A 17,857-nucleotide genomic window follows, 5' to 3' on the forward strand; every position below is an offset into this window, starting at 1 on the left:
GGCTCCACTCTCTCAATCTTGGAGATAGATAACCACCGATACATACACTTCGCCACCAGATAAAACACCAAATTCTCCCTCCAAGCCCTCTCGTCAGCTTATCTGTCAACAACATCTACATGTCGATATAGTATAAAACCATTCTCCATTAAAGATGCTACCTTCCGATCCACCCAAAACCTCAAACAGAGATTTTGATCCCTCAGTAACGAACAATGATGACGATGATGTGGAGATGAGGAGCGAGGACGAGTCGCCGGGAGTAGAACTTTCAAGTGTCGAGATAAACATACTGATATACTTGGTACGTTGCCCTTCATCTATGGCTACTTCTATCTTCCATACTCAGAACATAACCGCTCATTTCAATTATGTGCAGTACCTTCTCGAATCGAACTTTACCCATACAGCTTTCACTCTGCTATCCGAGTCCAATCTCCCTTCAACGTCCCTATTTCAACATTTCAATCCTTCCTACCCTACTCCCTCGCATCTGAATAATGGTAAATCCAGCAGACCAAATGGTGCTACTCCCATGCAAGGTACTTCCAAATCCCCCGTCCAGCCGAATTTCGGTAGATCCGAGGGCAGGATTGAGAGAGGGGAATTAATACGGAAATTGTGGAAGGCTGTCAGGTGGGAAGAGGTTGAGAGGCATGTCGCGTCTAATGGGGTGAGTATGTCGTCTCACACAGATAGTCGATGTCATGTTCTCAATGTTAGCTGTGTAGATGACGTAGATTGGATTAGCTAATTATGTGATATCGACATACATAGGAACCATACAAACCTGCATGTCCTAACCCATTCCATCTTCTCATCCCACACGTTTGTCCACCTTCATTCCCTTCTTCCGAACTCAACCCTTCTCTCCCACTACCAGAGGCATTGAGATCCTCCACTCCACCGCCGGCACCTCAGAAACGTCCCGAGCCATTCCCTCCTCCACCAAACGAGGCCGGCCCATCCAAAACGATATCTGCCATCGGGGAGATAAGGAACAAGCGGAAGACCAGACAACTATCTTCCGAGTCGACCTCGCGTCAGCAATCGCCTGAACGAACGGATTCTCCCGCCAAGACCAAATCGTCTGACAAGGATGGACAGCAGACGCAGTCACAAAAGAAAGAGAAAAAGAAGAGAGCCAGGTTGAGTGAGGGAACGGAGAACAATGATAATATGGATGTTGATCAGGATGATAATACCCCTACAGAGAGGAAGGAGGTCAAGATAACTTCGCCGAAGAAGAAGGACACGTTGAGCTTGAAAGTACCTAATTCGACCAGTGGATCAAGAGCGCAGACTCCAGAAAGCAGGAAACCCTCTCCGTCGGTAAAGCCCAAGGATCTACCGAAAGAGAGTCAGAAAAATGGTGATGATGAGAGTGGTGAGGATGGTAGATTTGGAAAATGGGTGGAACATCGTGATGCTGTGAGTGCAGCTGTATGAGGAAATTAGAGGGATCAGCTGATACTTGGATTGCGTCAGGTCTCATGCGTAGCTTGGAACCCCAAGAACCGGGATGTCCTAGCAACAGGTTCAGGAGACGGTACGGCGAGATTATGGGAATTTACCTCTTCCTCCTCATCTTCACCTACGGGACATCTCAAAACAACCAAAAAACCTACAGTCATTCAACACAAATCCATCGAATCGTCCAAAAAGAACATAACTGCGCTGAGTTGGCATCCTGATGGTACAATGTTAGCGACAGGATCGTATGATGGTGTGGGAAGGTTGTTCACCCCCAGTGGAAGTTTACATAATATCATGACGTACGGACGGGGGGCTATCAACGCTTTGAAGTGGAATCCTTCGGGGTCAAATATCATCATGGCGAGGGATGATTTCACTGTGACGAAGTGGGGTTATGGGTTTGATGGCAAGATGGCGTTGAAGAATACGTTTGATGCGCATACTAGTGAGTGATCAGTCTGATGTGATCAGCTGTGACATAATCCTCGACTTTATCGGATGTAGTCAATGAGCTGATATCGATTTGTAGAGGAAGTGAACGACGTCGACTGGCTAGATGATGACGTCTTCGCTTCGGCCGGTAACGATCATACGATCTTTGTTCATCGATCGAACGATAAAAGACCGAGATTCACATTCAAAGGTCATTCAGACGATGTAACCAAGATCAAGTGGTCCCCCGCTAGTGCCTCCTCTTCCAGCAATACGAGGTTATTAGCTTCAGTATCGGACGATGGGAATTGTATGATATGGAAATTACCCTCCTACCCTGAAGCGTCAACTCGTACGGGCGGATCAAGATCGTTGAGCCCCACGAAGGATAAGGAAGGATCGTCGGAGAAGGATAATGATGATTACTTTAATGGTGGGACGCCTGTACCTGGGGTGGATCATTGTTTACATCGATTGACGGTGGTTAGTGGGAGTGAGAATAAGAGGATGAGTACGTTGGAATGGGGTGCGGTCCGAGAGGACGGGAGGATGTTGTTGGCCGCGTGAGTAAATCCTTTTCATGAGGATCGGCATTTCTTGTCCTGCTCTTGCTTCTGGTCTGAACTGTGATATTCGTCCTTTTCCGAGAGAAGTAAAAGCCACTGAGCTGATGATGGTTCTCGTACGTTGATATAGTGGTGGCCAAGACTCGACAGTCAAGGTCTTCGACGCCCTCTCTGGAGAATGCTTGCATACCCTCTCCGGTCTTGAGACGGGTACTGGCTCGTTGGCATTCTCGCCGGCTTCTTATGGAAATAAATTGGGTGCGCTGGCTGCTGGAGGATGGGATGGGCATTTGATTGTATGGGATTTGGAGGTGGGTTCTGATCAGCTTCCTCGATCTGGTCATGGGATCAAGCTGATAAGGAATGAGCGCATAGTCCGGTAAGATAATGCTACAGCATGAGATAGAGGAAGATGAGAAGAAACGGAACGTGAGGGAACAACCTATGATGGTACGTTCTCCTCTTTAGCTTCATCTGTTAAGCAGATCTGTACATATGAATGACAGCTGATCGTACGTGATATAGCTTGCAATCGCCTGGCGAGAGGACGGCAAGCATTTGGCATGTGGGTTGCAGAATAAGAGTGTTATGGTTGTTAATGTGGATGGTCTGGAGGTGGATGAGAAGTAGGCGTAGTATCAATGAGAGAATGAGAGGAGGATCTTATGCGCGAATAAATATCTGGTTCGATTTTGATTGGGGACTAGCGTTATACGGAAATTAAGAGAATAAGTATAGTCAACTAAGAATGAAAATTCGGTTACGTGTTATTTATAGTCCGGGTTGATCTCTGCGCTGATAGATCATTGATTCTCCATTTCCGTTTGTTGATCAGGAATAAACATATTGTTCTGTAATGACGACCAGTAGTCAGACGCATCTGAAGCATCCCTCGGCTGCTGTATGTGACCACATCCAATACCACATTGTCCAGACTGACGTGCGGATACTTAATGATCCCGTCGTCCGCTGTCAAAGGTCAACGGGTATTGTCATGACCAAAGGGGACTGGTGCCATCTTCTTACTGTATACTGTATCTCAGAGGATTCGTTCCCTTGTCATGCCTGCCTGAGGCTGGACCCACAGAACCACCGGATGGTGTAGAGTACATAGGTCACCTCCACTACCATTTTTGCGATTTTCAATTGCCGCCATTCTTTCTTCGTGTCTGGTACGATACATCGTACTTTGTCTATGGTTCGCGTAGCGGTCCAGATATACTGTACAAAGGATCTGGGAACGAGTACTGAAGTGGGATACAATCTGCATATTACGATGGTATATTTCGATTCTTCTCTTTTAGAAGACATGTCCCGGAAGAATCGACAGTATCACAGGAGCTGGGAAGTACAATTTGCTTTCAATGTACGATACAATATGTATCTTGACTGTGTGTATTCTAATTCACTTACGTTATTACTCATACTATACCTTCTCATCATTTTGGTCCCTTGACTCGACTTGATTTGGTATATGGGTACCAGAGAAAAAGACATCAAATCCAGACAACACCTTATACGAAATGTCAGAAACATCCTCCAATACCAACACCGATACCACCCATTCCTCACGACGCAGTGGCAACACCCATACCTCCTCGAAAATCATGGCCACTCGTCCCGGGACGATCCGGCGGTCGCACGTCGAGGCGTGGAAGGAGAGGCAGAAGTGGCAGAAAGAGGGGAAAGAACGGTTGTTCCGTGGAAACGAGAGATTGGAGGATGCCACGAGAAAGGCATTGAACAAATCTGGATGGGGCAGTGTTTCCAAAGTGAGGGAACATCGGACTATAGCTGCGGTCGACACGAGTCTCAGATCCGGATCAGAAGGTACCAGTGCCCAAATGGTTGATACGAGTGCTGAGCATAGTACGGCCAGAAGAGGGTCAGTGGCTTCTACGAAGAGCTCGAAGAGCTCGAAGGGGGCCAAGGCGGTTTCCGGTCCCGGTGGGAGAATCATGAGGATCATGCAATTTATCACGACGACTTGAGTTTTGATCTGGATATATGGTCTGAAAGTTTAAAGAAGAATTGCATGCTTCCACGGTACGGTACTGCGTGATCACAGTAAGGTAGTGTGTCGTTTTAGTATTATATTACTGGCAAGCAGTCTGTCTTGATCGCCGTGCAGGGGAGATGTACAGTATGCGATTACCTTTGTAGGGCATGTCGTTGTGTGGAACATACAGTATCCTTTGAGGGAAGTTTGGTAACGTGAGGTGAGCCATTATGATCCTTTTAAAACCACCATCAAGGGAAAGGAGGAGACATAGCATGGCTAATTCTGTACACCGTACGGAATGATCCATCTTGACGGTATCTCGTCCGTATCTGCAAAATAAATACACTGACAGGATAAAGCTCGATTTCGACCTATGGAAATTTCGATCATTCTCATGCCCTACGCAAACGTCCAACGATTCACCAAGGCGAGGTCCTCGTGTAAAAGCTCGACTCGACCCATCAACGCGTTCGTGAGACCACGATCCACAACGACCTACAAGCCCACTTTCACTTCTGGCGCAAGATCGAGCCCGCCGATACTATCCACTGTCATCAGGTACACCGCTCCGAAACAGCACGATTGGTCAAGGCGGAGAACTAACAGTCATAATCATAGCAAGACGACGAGCAAGCCATCTACCAAAACGTCAGAACAAGTGCGAGAGCTGGGACAGGATGTTGTGTTGGACAGCTCAACAACATCCGTACTCCTATCGGAGCGAGACGATAGTCGACCGACTTCTGCAAATCACGATGAAACAACAAAATCCGTGCGATTCACCGACGATACGCTAGATACCTGCTCGAGCTCTAAGGCATACAGGACTGTGACGTCCAGAAGGATCAAGAGGGAACGAGAGGCGAGTAACCCTGGATTACGTCTGGCCAGGTTCTTCGCTGGTAACACTCGGCGATGACCCTGTGTGTTGGTATGACACATCTCGTTCGCGACTATCCCTTTGCGTCACTTCGTTTGCACAGTTGCTTATGGATAACGATAACATCATTATCATGATGAATGACGATGTCAATACTGTACAATCGTTGAAGTACGAGGTATGATTCTATTGATGCATTCATGTATGCCATACCAAGAGCTCTTTCCTATTGTATCGTTATCTAGACACATACAGAGACGTTTATTTGTTGAGCTCTGCCAACCTTACTCTAACAGCATTAGCGTGAGCTTCCAACCCCTCTCTCTCGGCCAGTCTAACTACACTAGGACCAAGCACCTTCAACCCATCTCCAGAGACAAGTTGCGAGGTGATGTGTTTCTGGAATGAGAGGGTGTTGACTCCTGAGAATTGACGGGCGAAACCGTTGGTAGGGAGAGTATGATTCGTTCCTGAGGCGTAGTCACCACATCTGCAGATGATCAAGAGTTAGTACATGGTGATACTCAAGAATCATCTCGATGAGGCGCGGCGCAAACAGTGCAGATAAGGTATAAGGGTGAAGTCCACTCACGACTCAGGCGAGAAAGCACCAACAAACACACTCCCAGCATTATCTACCTTCTCCACAGCCTTAGTAGCATCCTCCAAATGCAATATCAAGTGCTCAGGAGCATATTCGTTGGAGAAATCCAAAGCTTGTTCTTCGGTATCTACTAGAACAATCACACTCTTCTTGATAGCTTCTCTGGCGATGGCTACTCGGGGGAGGGCCTTAGCTTGGATATCAATCTGATTTTCGATCTCGTCCAAGAGGCTTTGAGTAAGGTTGATAGCTACTAGGACTACTTGGGAGTCGGTACCGTGTTCTGCTTGGGAGAGGAGATCGGATGCTACGAAGATTGGATTGGCGGTGTGGTCGGCGATTACCTAATAACGTGTAAGAGGATCAGCTTGGTACTTTTTTCGCTCGATGTACAGTATTTGGGAGGATAGTATGAGAAACGTTCGTTTCAGGTGGGAGATACTCACCAGCACCTCCGAGGGTCCCGCTGGCATATCAATAGCCACCAGCGCGTCCGTATCATTCTGCACCAACATCTTCGCAGCGGTCACCCACTGATTACCCGGTCCGAAGATCTTGTCTACCTTGGGTACTTCGTCCGTACCGTACGCCATGGCACCTACAGCCTGCGCACCTCCGGCCTTGAGGATACAAGTGACGCCGGTCAACTTGGCGACATATAGCACCTCGGGTGAGATGGACCCATCGGGTCTAGGGGGAGTAGCCAAAACGATAGTCTTGCATCCTGCCACTTGCGCAGGGACACCCAACATGATAGCAGTAGAGGGGAGGATGGCGGTACCTCCCGGCACGTAGATACCGACCCTTGAGATGGGTCTGACGAATCTTGAACATCTCACTCCGGGCATGGTCTCTACTTCTAAGGGTTTCTTCTCAGATTGAGCCTCGTGGAAAGTCTTGACGTTCGAGTAAGCTACGTCTATAGCGTTCTTCACGTCTAGTGGTAGCTGCTCCTCGGTGGGAGTTTGGAAAGGAGGTAAAAGCACGTTGGAGGAGAGATCGGCTTTGTCGAATTGCTTGGTCATTGCTTTCAATCCGGCGTCACCTTCTTTTCGCACCCTCTCGACGATAGGTTTGACCTTATCGATCATCGCTAATGAGTTGAGTACGGGTCGTAAGAGGAGTTTCTTCTGTTCTTCTTTATTGAGGGTGGACAGTCTGACATTTCGCATCTTGATCTCACTCTCGTCAACTTCGGGGAAAGATTTCGGTATAGGTTCGGTAGGCTTGGATCCTTCCTTCGCTTCTTTTGGAAGTTCAGCAGGAGCAGGAGCATTACCGTTGATCTTCTCTTCCCATTTGGGCTTGCCATCTCCCTTTCTCCTGGTGACTTTGAGTGATTTCTTGTCCAAAGCCTTTTCAACGTCTTTCAAGCTTACTCCTTGAGAAATACATCTAGCCAAAGCGAAGTAGAACAAATCGGCAGCTTCAAATGCCACCTCGTCTGTGGTCTTGGCATCGCACAATTCCTCGGCCTCTTCCATGATCTTACTTCTCAATAACTTCTCATCGGTGAATATCCTCTTGGTGTAGCTTCCCTCAGGGGCATTCTCCAACCTTGATTTGAGAGTATCTTCCAATTTGGCCAATCCAGAGAAATTACCAAAACATGTCGATTGGGTTGGGACGTGGCAGAACCCCGTACCGTGTTGAACCACCTCGAAAATCAGGGCATCGCTATCACAATCTGTCCTCACTGATACTAGTTCCTGGACCGCACCGGACGTTTCGCCTTTTCTCCATAGTCCGTGTTTACGAGATTGATAGACACCCTTCTGCGTCAGGATAGCCTCTGTCACTGATTCTTTGGAAGAGTAGACGAGACCTAAGGGACTGGTGGAGTGGTTGGAGGAGGATACGATCGTAGGGAATAGTCCGTCTGGTCGGTCGGTGATTATGGGAGCGAGGAATGCCTCCGCGATGGATAGGTGGGTGGAAGTGGTTTTGGCAGAGGCGGAGAGGTATTTTGTAGGTATGACGTATGATGATGGTCGAGATGATTTGATAGAGTCGAGTAGGTCTGTGGGATTAGGTGAAGGGTGTTGGATGAAGAGGTCGATATTGGATAGACCGAGGGATTTGGCGGTGTGGGCTGTGGAGGAGGTGAGGTAGATACCGCTAATTTGCGATGAGAGGTTTTTGAGGGATGATATTTGAGATTCTTCGATTTTGAGGATCAATCGCTCTTGGGGTACTTGACCGGCGAGTTCCTCGAGCTGAGATGGAGAGATCACTATTCTCTGAGCACCATTATCGAGGAATGAGATGAGGTCGTCGGATGAATCGGCAGCTTGGACGTAGTAGCTCGCTTGGGATGGTAGAGTTGGGAGAACGGCTTGTACGAGGGTTGCGGGGATGAGTACTGGGCCGAGTAGGGCGAGAGAGGGTAGTAAGGTGGACCCGGATGGGTCTATGAGGGGGAGGAAGGGCGGTGTTGACATGTTGTCTATGGCTTTGAGGTGAAATGAGACGATGATGACAAGGATGAAATCGGAGATGGACAGATCCAACTTTTGTGTAAAAAGTCGAAAGTCGGGGAGACCGCCGTCATAACAGTCAGATCGAGTCAAAGGTATCGACCACGTGTGACTGGTGTGCTACACGTGGATTTGTTTCGGGCGTCTTCATAGCGCTTATCAGCACGAGCGAATGAGTGCATCAGACGCGCTAAGTTAGACGAAGGTAATGTTCATCTTCGGTGTAGCACTTTGTCGACAAGAGGCTGCTATATATAAATATCCTAGGTGATACACGAACGAAGCCCAAAGGGCTTATAGACATCATGTCAAGCTATGAGACAGTCACAACAGGTAGATCGAAGCGAAGCACTGCGGGTAACCGGTATGTACACGCCTAATCACCTCAGTCCAGCCAGAACTGATGGACGTCATGTAGTATGCGAGAGCTTCTCGAGAAGGCTCATCAGGAAGACGATGACGAGCTGTTCAAGGAAGTAGAAGATGACGAGGAGTTTAGCGCGCCTCGTGAGCTATTAATCTAGTACCTGCCTGTGGTATTTATGTAGCTGATCAAATATCGCATCATAGAGGAAGTCAGAGATGTGTACCTAGAAGAATTTGCAGATACCGATGAAGAGATTGAAGAGGATGAGGATGCGGAGGAGAGGGCAATACGGAAGGAAGAGAGGAGGAAGGTATGTATCACTTTTCTGGGTACAAATCTCTCTTGCTGAGCAGAAATGTAGTACTGATGTGAAGTACTAGGCAAAAGGCAAAGGTCGAGCAATATACGATCCCCTCTCATCCCTCAACAAGAACCGACTGAACCTCAAACCCTCCAAACGCGATTCCACCTCCAAACTCCTATCTGATCCTACGATATCCCTGCTCGACCCCACGCTCGACCCTTCTTCGATGGCGCCGTCTACCCTGCTTCTGGCACTACGAAAGAAACGTCGAGAAGCCCGCCGAGAGAACCGATCCGAAGCTCGACGGTCAAACCTTAGAGCGTCCACGCTCAAGACCGAGCAGGAAATATTGGAAAAGGAGAACCAGCAGAAGATCAATCTTGATAAGTACCCCTCGAGGGGGAAACGGAGGGTAGAAGATGGACCGAAAACTCAGGATGAACTTATCGCTGCAGCACTAGAGGAGGAGGAGAGGAATAAAGAGGCTTTGAGGGATTGGTTGAAGAAGGAGGATGAGAAGAGGGAGCTTAGGAAGATTGGTAGGAAGAGGGTCAAGGGGCCGAGGTTGACGTGGGTTAGTAGGACTGTGGGGAGGTTGGTGGAGCTTGTGAATGAGGGGGTGGTGAAGGAGGTGAAGGAGGTGCATGAGGTGGATAAGATGGATGAGGGGAAGGGGAGGGAGGGTAATGAGACGGATAAGGGAGAAGCGAAGGAGAAGAAGGAGGGGGATAAGGGTGAAGAGGAGGAGAATCGGGTCGAGAAGATCGGCGAAAAACAAAACTCTGTATCTGGGGCTCAGGAAACAACGATACCCTTACCGAGGCCTCAAGCTACGGATGAGGAAAAGAAGTCACCTGCTATCGAAAATACCGCAAATTCACAGACGCTTGAACAGCCAGAAGTCAACGACAAGATCCAGTCAGGGATTGATCCGATCACCGATGGCAACACTCTTCGACAGCCTACAACCGATCCAATCAGTGCTTCAGGACCAACCGAAAAGCCGAAAGATGGGTCTATACAGCCTCCCCTACCTACCAAACCTTCGATTGACGACGCTCCCAGAATTCTAGATCCTGCGGCACCGTCTCAAACCCTTACTACTCCGCCTGAAGCAGGACCTTCCCGACCTACCACCAAACCCACCAACGACCCACCTGCTCCTACAGAGAATGACGACTCTCAGTACACTCGAAACTACCTTATCCTCTCCCAGATACCGGGTGGTCTGACCGAAGAGATCAAATTGATTTTGGGAGACCACGTAGAATGGGACGAGGTGATGTATATTCCGTCGCGTAATAGGCCTATCAGTGGGTTTCTTCGTCATTTGCACCTTTATAAGTGCAATCCAATGCTGACATTGGTGACGTTCAGATCGCAAACTCCCCATATGCCCTTTCACAGGTCTTCCCGCGAAATACCGCCACCCCTCCACTTCCATACCGTATGCCACTGCAGAAGGGTACAAGCAGATCGAAGCGTTGTTAGCTGAGCGCTATACGTTTGATACAGGGGGATGGTGGGTCGGAGGAGAAGAGGATGTACATGCAGAAGGAATGGAGGGGGTCGAAGGATGGTGGGAAGCTGTTAATGGGGGATGGTTGGGTGGGAAGGAGATACCCGAGGAGGAGGTGCCGGCTGAGCAGGAAGAGGGGGACGTGGCCCTGGAAGAGGTTGTGGAGCAGCAGATGGACGTAACGAAAGGGAAGAGGAAGAGAGGACAAGGTAGTCAGTCGGCTACTCCTGTACCTGCTTCGAAGAGGGCTAGAGGGAAGGGTAGGGTGAGTATTGTTGATGCTGGGGAGGAAGTTGCATCGGATGTACAGGAATCAGTGAGGAAATCCAATAGCAAGGGAAGGAAGAGGTCATAGTGTTTGTTGTATGCATGTACATGTTGTATAGTACTGTCTCCACTTGATGGATAGCAGATGCTTAAGTGAGATCATTCCCATATAGCAGCAACATTGCAAGGAAGTATAGCACGCGGTACGCAGAGTTGATATGAGCATGGCCGTAGCTCGATGCTATGCCACATTGCGATCGGCATTTCGGAGTAAACCAGGGGTGGACTATTTTTTTTCTTAATTTCTGGGTTTCCCTTTTTCGTATTTTGTGCCGTGCCACTATCACCGTTAATCCTCACCACCACCATAGCTACCACTGCTACTCCACCGTCCCATACTGTCCATCCCTTTCATCAAATCTTCATCCTCATCCTACCTCATCTCTTTCTTCTCCTCAACCCAAAACACTCTTTCACCGAGAGAGTTATTCATCACCTCCCTACCTCACTTATTCTCTATACTATCCTTACCCAGATAAAAAAAGTTAGACAAGATGGTAAGTTTCGCTGCTCCTCTCCTTCCCCTTCGCCGCTCAGATGACTAATCGCCGCTTTTCTCTTCCTATATAGGTTAAGTAAGTCCCCTTCTCCCCTCAATACCTCATATACACCAACCCCACGTCGACTACGCCAGAGAGAAATGATAGACGCCACGGGAAGGGAACGAAAGTGGCAGTAGAAGAATATCGTCTCTCGATGGGTTTTCGACGTTTCTTACTCGTCTCTCGATGGATTTGAATGCTTTTTGGACGATCTGGAAGCTGACAGAGCTGCGTAGCTTTACGGTCGACGAAATCCGTGCTTTGATGGGTACGTCAGGGGAAAATCTCGTCTACTGTGAAGCTCGTCAAGTTTGACCTCAAAACTGACGATTTTCGATTATTTCTCTATCTACACAGACAAGCCAACCAACATCCGAAACATGTCGGTTATTGCCCACGTAGATCACGGTAAATCCACCCTCACCGACTCTTTGGTCTCTAAGGCTGGTATTATCGCTTCTGCCAAGGCTGGTGAGATGCGATTCACCGATACCAGGTGAGTGGTTGGGGTGTCTTTGTCATCAACAATCAAAATTTCACCAAAAGATCACCTAGCGGACTTCTCCGATGCCCTCCTTCTGCACCCCAGGAGTAATAGCTGATAGTGAATTCGGTGATCTGATAGACAAGATGAAATCGATCGAGGTATTACCATCAAGTCCACTGCTATCTCCATGTATTTCCCTCTCCCCAAGGAGGATGTAGATGATGTTAAGCAAAAGACTGACGGTGAGTTGTTGCTGAACACTTGACGGAAAAGAGACAATATCTGATAGTTCTTATCTAGGTAACGAATTCTTGGTCAACTTGATTGACTCCCCCGGTCACGTCGATTTCTCATCCGAAGTAACTGCTGCTCTCCGAGTAACTGACGGGTGAGTTGGCCAATTCAGTCTGACTTGAGACTTTTGGCTAATATCCCTCGCAGTGCCTTGGTCGTCGTCGACTGTGTCGAAGGTGTATGTGTGCAAACCGAAACCGTGCTCCGACAATCTTTGGGTGAACGAGTCAAGCCCGTTCTTATCATCAACAAGGTTGACCGAGCTCTCCTTGAATTGCAAGTCTCCAAGGAAGATCTTTACCAATCTTTCTGTCGAACTGTCGAGTCCGTTAACGTCATCATCTCCACCTACACCGACCCAGTCCTCGGTGACACCCAAGTCTACCCCGAGAAAGGTACCGTCGCTTTCGGTTCCGGTCTCCACGGTTGGGCTTTCTCCCTCCGACAATTCGCCGCCCGATACTCCAAGAAATTCGGTGTTGACAAGAACAAGCTCATGCCTAAATTGTGGGGTGACAACTACTTCAACGGTAAGACCAAGAAATGGTCTACCTCCGCTGCTGGTGGTGGTGAGAGAGCTTTCAACATGTTTGTTCTCGACCCTATCTTCAGACTTTTCGATTCTATCATGAACTACAAGAAGGATGAGATCCCCACCCTTCTCGAAAAGCTCGAGCTCAAACTTATCGGTGATGAGAAAGATCTCGAAGGTAAACAACTCCTCAAGGCTGTCATGAAGAAGTTCTTGCCTGCCGGTGACTCCCTCTTGGAAATGATTGTTATCAACCTTCCTTCCCCTGTTACCGCTCAACGATACAGAGTTGAGACCCTTTACGAAGGTCCTCAAGATGACGAGTCCGCCATCGCTATCCGAGACTGTGACCCCAAGGGTCCTTTGATGGTCTACGTCTCCAAGATGGTGCCCACCTCCGATAAAGGTCGATTCTACGCTTTCGGTCGAGTCTTCGCCGGTACCGTTTCTTCCGGTCCTAAGGTCAGAATTCAAGGTCCTAACTTCGTTCCCGGAAAGAAGGATGACTCCGTCATCAAATCCATTCAACGAACTGTTCTCATGATGGGTCGATCCACCGAAGCTATCGAGGACTGTCCCGCTGGTAACATTGTTGGTCTCGTCGGTGTTGATCAATTCTTGCTCAAGTCCGGTACCCTCACCACCTCCGAAACCGCTCACAACATGAGAGTCATGAAGTTCTCCGTCTCCCCCGTCGTGCAAGTTGCCGTCGAATGTAAGAACGCTTCCGACTTGCCCAAGCTTGTCGAAGGTCTTAAGCGATTGTCCAAGTCCGATCCATGTGTCAAGACCTGGATGGACGAGAACGGTTCCATCATCGTTGCTGGTGCCGGTGAATTGCACTTGGAAATCTGTCTCAACGATCTTGAGAACGATCACGCCGGTGTCCCTCTCCGAAAATCCGACCCTGTCGTAGGTTACAGAGAGACCGTTACCGCCGAATCATCCATGATTGCTCTCTCCAAATCTCAAAACAAGCACAATAGACTTTACGTCAAGGCTGAGCCCCTCGATGAGGAACTCACCAAGGACATTGAGGAAGGTCGAGTTGCCCCCAGAGATGACCCCAAGATCCGAGCTAGATACCTCGCCGACACCTACGGTTGGGATGTTACCGATGCTAGAAAGATCTGGTGTTTCGGTCCCGACACCACTGGTCCTAACATCTTGTTGGATGGATCCAAGGGAGTACAATACATGAACGAAATCAAAGATTCATGTGTTGCTGCGTTCCAATGGGCTACCAAGGAAGGTGGTGTTTGTGAGGAACCAATGAGAGGTATCCGATACAACATCTTGGACTGTACCCTCCACACCGATGCTATCCACAGAGGTGGTGGTCAGATCATCCCTACCGCTCGACGAGTATGTTACGCCGCTCAGCTCCTCGCTAAGCCCGGTCTCCAAGAACCCATGTTCTTGGTCGAAATCGCTGTGCCCGAGTCTGCTCAAGGTGGTGTTTACGTGAGTCTAGCGATCTTTACTGTGATATAATCCAATGCTAATGGTACGATCAGTCATGTTTGAACGTCCGAAGAGGTCACGTATTCTCCTCCGAACAAAGAGTCGGTACCCCCATGTACACCATGAAGGGTGAGTTTACTTTTTACTAGTTTGATGTGAACAGATTGCTAATTTACTTCAATGGTTCATAGCTTACCTCCCCGTATCCGAGTCCTTCGGTTTCAACGCCGACTTGCGAGCCGCCACCGGTGGTCAAGCGTTCCCTCAAGCTGTGTTCGACCACTACGCCCTCCTCAACGGTGACCCCACCGAGGTCGGTTCCAAACTCAACACCCTCGCCGTCTCTATCCGAACGAGAAAGGGTCTCAAGCCTGATGTACCTCCTTATGATCACTACTATGATAAATTATAAGATTGTTCATATCATGGTTCATGGTTTGTTAGGGTTGGATCACATATAAACGAGATGCATCGTTGTTTATTTCTGCGTTTTGTTCAGTGTTGCGTGGTATGAGATGGCATTGTGAGATAGCGCTAGCATTGTGGTACGATAGAAGTACAAAGTTGGATGAATCAAATGAGGGAGGTGCGGAGGAGTGAACAAGGTGGGACGAAGGAGAGGAGACGGACAAGGGAGGATGTGAGACGAGATGGACTACGAAGGGGGATGGATAGGAGGGGAACTGGTAGGCGGATGGAAGAGGGGAGAGGGGGCCGAGAAGGGACGAAAGGCAGACGGATGTGAGGTCAAGTGCAGATGAGGGGAGAGAGCGAGTGAGAAATGAAGAGATGGACAGTACGAGTACAGTTTTATATAATGTGGCAGTGCTCGTTTTACCTCCATTCTAGTTTTCGTGAGCTCAGATGTGAGAAGGTAGCAATCGAATGAAACGAAACACAAAAGATCGACTGAACCTGCACACGACGGAATAAGACTGCCCCATGGCGCGGCATGAGCGCTGGACGATCCACACGAGGCGTGATTTGGACATCTTGAAATGATTGACTTACAGGTCTTGGGCGCGCATTTTCAACTGAGACTGTATTGGGCGTTATCTGTCCCATATACCACTTGGTATAGAGGTATGACTACCATCTACGCCTTTTCTCCTGATTTGGTGGAACGAGGGAAGTCTGTCGTCAAGTATAATCAACCATATAGTAAGCCCAGAAGGAGTGTGTCTGACCGAGGAGGCATCGAAGTCGTACATCCACACTGACATAGCCAAATACGCACGGGGCATGTACGACGTACATGTATATGTATATATACATATATACATGAATGCATCATCCTCATGGAATCAGCTCAGAAAATGAATATCACTCTTCTAAAATATCACTCGAAAATTATTTCAAACCAGCACACTCACGCAGCCTCAAATTATGGCACTTCTGAGCTTCCAACATTTCCTCGACGGACTGGACGATTCTCTCACCCCTCCTGCTGCTCCCGCCCCTGCTCTTGCTCCCACTTCACCTTCTCCTCCTCGTGAACCAAAGAAGAAAATACCCATCCCCAAATTCGCAGATGACCTCCTATCCGCAATTTTCGACCTCTTCACCGCCACCGGCAACTTTGCTCATCTAAAGATCGCGGTTCAAGTAAACACCTTCCTGTACAACAGGTATCAACCCAGATTATACAGGTATATCAAATTCGATAAATACAACATCGACGATTTCCAACTTCACGCTACCCTCAACCTCGCCTCTTCCGACTCCCAATCCCCGCCTAGAAGGAACAGGGATAGGTTCCTCAATCTCTGTCACTCCATTATTCATCTGGAGATCACCGACGAGGAGACCAGCCAGAAGATCGTCCAAGTCTTAATTTCGAGGGAACTACGAGGATCTCAAACATTATTCAAAAGTGTTGAATACTTGATACTCAGAAATGAATTTATGAGGTTCCTCCAAAAGGTGGATTATCACGCTTTGGATAGGACCCTCCATTCGAAGAGGGTCGTTCAATTATTGGGAAGGTACCTCAAGCCTAGACATTTGTGTATTGAGAATCTTAGAGCGTACGATAAGAAGAACTCCAAGAGTCCTGAGGTGTGGAAAGTTGAGATATTAAAGGGTGGTTGGAAGTTGGATTCGATGACTTTGCATCATGATGTTGGATCGACCAGAATGATATTTACCGATGTTCCACTTCAACAGTTTTTCCCCAATCCCCCTTTGGGTGTATCTAGTTCGGTCCTTGCACCTAGCACAGAGGACGATACGTGTTACACCAAGACGAAGGTGGAGATTTATCAAGATTACTCGAATCATTCGGTCATTGTTCCTGCAGATTTACAGAACAGGATTAAAGTGGGCGATGTGAAGATTTATGAGGAGTCTTCGTTAGGGAGATGTACATGCTGCGTGAGGAGCTGAGTGAGGTGAATTCTATGATTATCTGTGGACAGAATGTTGCTGATTGATGTTCTAGGTATATCTTCCGAAGGAACTTCAGGATGAGAAGAGATGGCTAGGTAGTACATAATATATAATATACATACGTGGTTAAGAACATGTACATACGTCTGACGCAATTCGAGCATTAGCAACCTTGCGCAGAGCATATTACAGGAAAGGAGACTCTGTGAAGCATTCTTATGTCACACCATCTTCTTCGTATTTCGAATCAGCTCATCGAGAGTATCACGCACATCATCATGCCTGATCTTAACCCACACTCCCATTCACTTATCAGTCCTGCTCTCCCCGACGATCTGCTCTTTGAGATCCTCGACAGCATCTGCAAGAACGACTTCAACTTCCTGAAGACCGCTGTCCTGATCGACACTCAAGTCTACCAACGCTACGCCCCCAGACTTTACAAGCATATCAGACTAGACTGGCGAAACTCCTGCAACCTCGCATCTCACGCTGAAGCAATTTTTGAAAATCGAGCTTCACTCGATATCACCCAACGCAAGCGAGAAGAGAGGTTCAAGGAATTCTGCCGAAACGTCACGCACCTGACATTAACGGACCAAGAATCTGGTGTCGCTTTCGCAAAGTCGCTCTCGACTATTCCGGTGCCAGCGTGGCACTTCCTCAACCTGGACTATCTCACCCTGGGAGACGATTTCATGCGATTCCTTCAGAGGTTCGATTACAAGTACAACAGCGAGGGCGTGAACTCTAGAAAGATGGTCAAGCTTTTAGGGAAACACTTGCATCCGGCACACTTATGTATAGACACTTTGCGAGAATTTGACAAGAAGGATTCGAAGTCCCCCGAAGTGTGGAAATTGAGGATGATGTTGGAGGACTGGAGGTTGAAATTTATAACTTTCTATAATGACACTGGAAGTACGAGAGTGATTTTGGAGAATGTCGCAAACCAACGATTCTTCGTGGAGTCTGGGGAAGGTTCCTCGACATTCGCGCTCATGGGGAATCCCATGGTGTATGAGTATGGACGTCAAGCGATGATTGAGATCTTGTCCAGTTCGGCAGGTCATACGGTGTCAAGGGGAGGTCTTCCTTCAAGGATGAGTACTTGTGTGAAGTTGAAGCAGGAGGGAAGTGCATGCGTCTGCTGCGGGAAGAGATGAATCAAGGTGAGCTTGGGACGCATGGCATGA

General features: G+C 48.2%; 8 protein-coding genes across 8 annotated transcripts; 7 read left to right on the forward strand and 1 right to left on the reverse strand.

Moving 5' to 3' along the window:
- Positions 1 to 154: 154 nt before the first annotated feature.
- Positions 155 to 3,104, forward strand: I302_106487 (uncharacterized protein; the record flags this gene model as incomplete). Its single annotated transcript, XM_019192867.1, has 8 exons — positions 155 to 304; positions 380 to 673; positions 778 to 1,431; positions 1,489 to 1,921; positions 2,006 to 2,471; positions 2,605 to 2,785; positions 2,850 to 2,924; positions 3,000 to 3,104. The coding sequence occupies 8 exons, from the start codon at positions 155 to 157 to the stop codon at positions 3,102 to 3,104; spliced, it is 2,358 nt and encodes a 785-aa protein (XP_019045864.1).
- Positions 3,105 to 3,997: 893 nt separating this feature from the next.
- Positions 3,998 to 4,465, forward strand: I302_106488 (uncharacterized protein; the record flags this gene model as incomplete). The annotated part of the gene is made up of 1 exon (XM_019192866.1): positions 3,998 to 4,465. The coding sequence occupies one exon, from the start codon at positions 3,998 to 4,000 to the stop codon at positions 4,463 to 4,465; it is 468 nt and encodes a 155-aa protein (XP_019045863.1).
- Positions 4,466 to 4,870: 405 nt separating this feature from the next.
- Positions 4,871 to 5,395, forward strand: I302_106489 (uncharacterized protein; the record flags this gene model as incomplete). The annotated part of the gene is made up of 1 exon (XM_019192865.1): positions 4,871 to 5,395. One exon carries the CDS (start codon positions 4,871 to 4,873, stop codon positions 5,393 to 5,395), a length of 525 nt encoding a protein of 174 aa, XP_019045862.1.
- A 222-nt stretch (positions 5,396 to 5,617) lies between these two features.
- Positions 5,618 to 8,401, reverse strand: I302_106490 (histidinol dehydrogenase; the record flags this gene model as incomplete). The annotated part of the gene is made up of 3 exons (XM_019192864.1): positions 5,618 to 5,846; positions 5,949 to 6,304; positions 6,407 to 8,401. 3 exons carry the CDS (start codon positions 8,399 to 8,401, stop codon positions 5,618 to 5,620), a joined length of 2,580 nt encoding a protein of 859 aa, XP_019045861.1.
- A 341-nt stretch (positions 8,402 to 8,742) lies between these two features.
- On the forward strand, positions 8,743 to 10,982 carry I302_106491 (uncharacterized protein; the record flags this gene model as incomplete). The annotated part of the gene is made up of 5 exons (XM_019192863.1): positions 8,743 to 8,801; positions 8,856 to 8,944; positions 9,008 to 9,114; positions 9,185 to 10,421; positions 10,486 to 10,982. 5 exons carry the CDS (start codon positions 8,743 to 8,745, stop codon positions 10,980 to 10,982), a joined length of 1,989 nt encoding a protein of 662 aa, XP_019045860.1.
- A 700-nt stretch (positions 10,983 to 11,682) lies between these two features.
- On the forward strand, positions 11,683 to 14,685 carry I302_106492 (elongation factor 2; the record flags this gene model as incomplete). Its single annotated transcript, XM_019192862.2, has 7 exons — positions 11,683 to 11,764; positions 11,854 to 11,992; positions 12,122 to 12,225; positions 12,284 to 12,371; positions 12,425 to 14,273; positions 14,327 to 14,402; positions 14,465 to 14,685. The coding sequence occupies 7 exons, from the start codon at positions 11,683 to 11,685 to the stop codon at positions 14,683 to 14,685; spliced, it is 2,559 nt and encodes an 852-aa protein (XP_019045859.2).
- A 974-nt stretch (positions 14,686 to 15,659) lies between these two features.
- Positions 15,660 to 16,658, forward strand: I302_106493 (uncharacterized protein; the record flags this gene model as incomplete). Its single annotated transcript, XM_019192861.1, has 1 exon — positions 15,660 to 16,658. One exon carries the CDS (start codon positions 15,660 to 15,662, stop codon positions 16,656 to 16,658), a length of 999 nt encoding a protein of 332 aa, XP_019045858.1.
- A 281-nt stretch (positions 16,659 to 16,939) lies between these two features.
- I302_106494 (uncharacterized protein) lies at positions 16,940 to 17,827 on the forward strand (the record flags this gene model as incomplete). The annotated part of the gene is made up of 1 exon (XM_019192860.1): positions 16,940 to 17,827. One exon carries the CDS (start codon positions 16,940 to 16,942, stop codon positions 17,825 to 17,827), a length of 888 nt encoding a protein of 295 aa, XP_019045857.1.
- Between the last annotated feature and the right edge of the window lie 30 nt (positions 17,828 to 17,857).

Source organism: Kwoniella bestiolae, chromosome 5 (genome assembly GCF_000512585.2).
Source record: "Kwoniella bestiolae CBS 10118 chromosome 5, complete sequence".
NCBI classification, from domain to species: domain Eukaryota; kingdom Fungi; phylum Basidiomycota; class Tremellomycetes; order Tremellales; family Cryptococcaceae; genus Kwoniella; species Kwoniella bestiolae.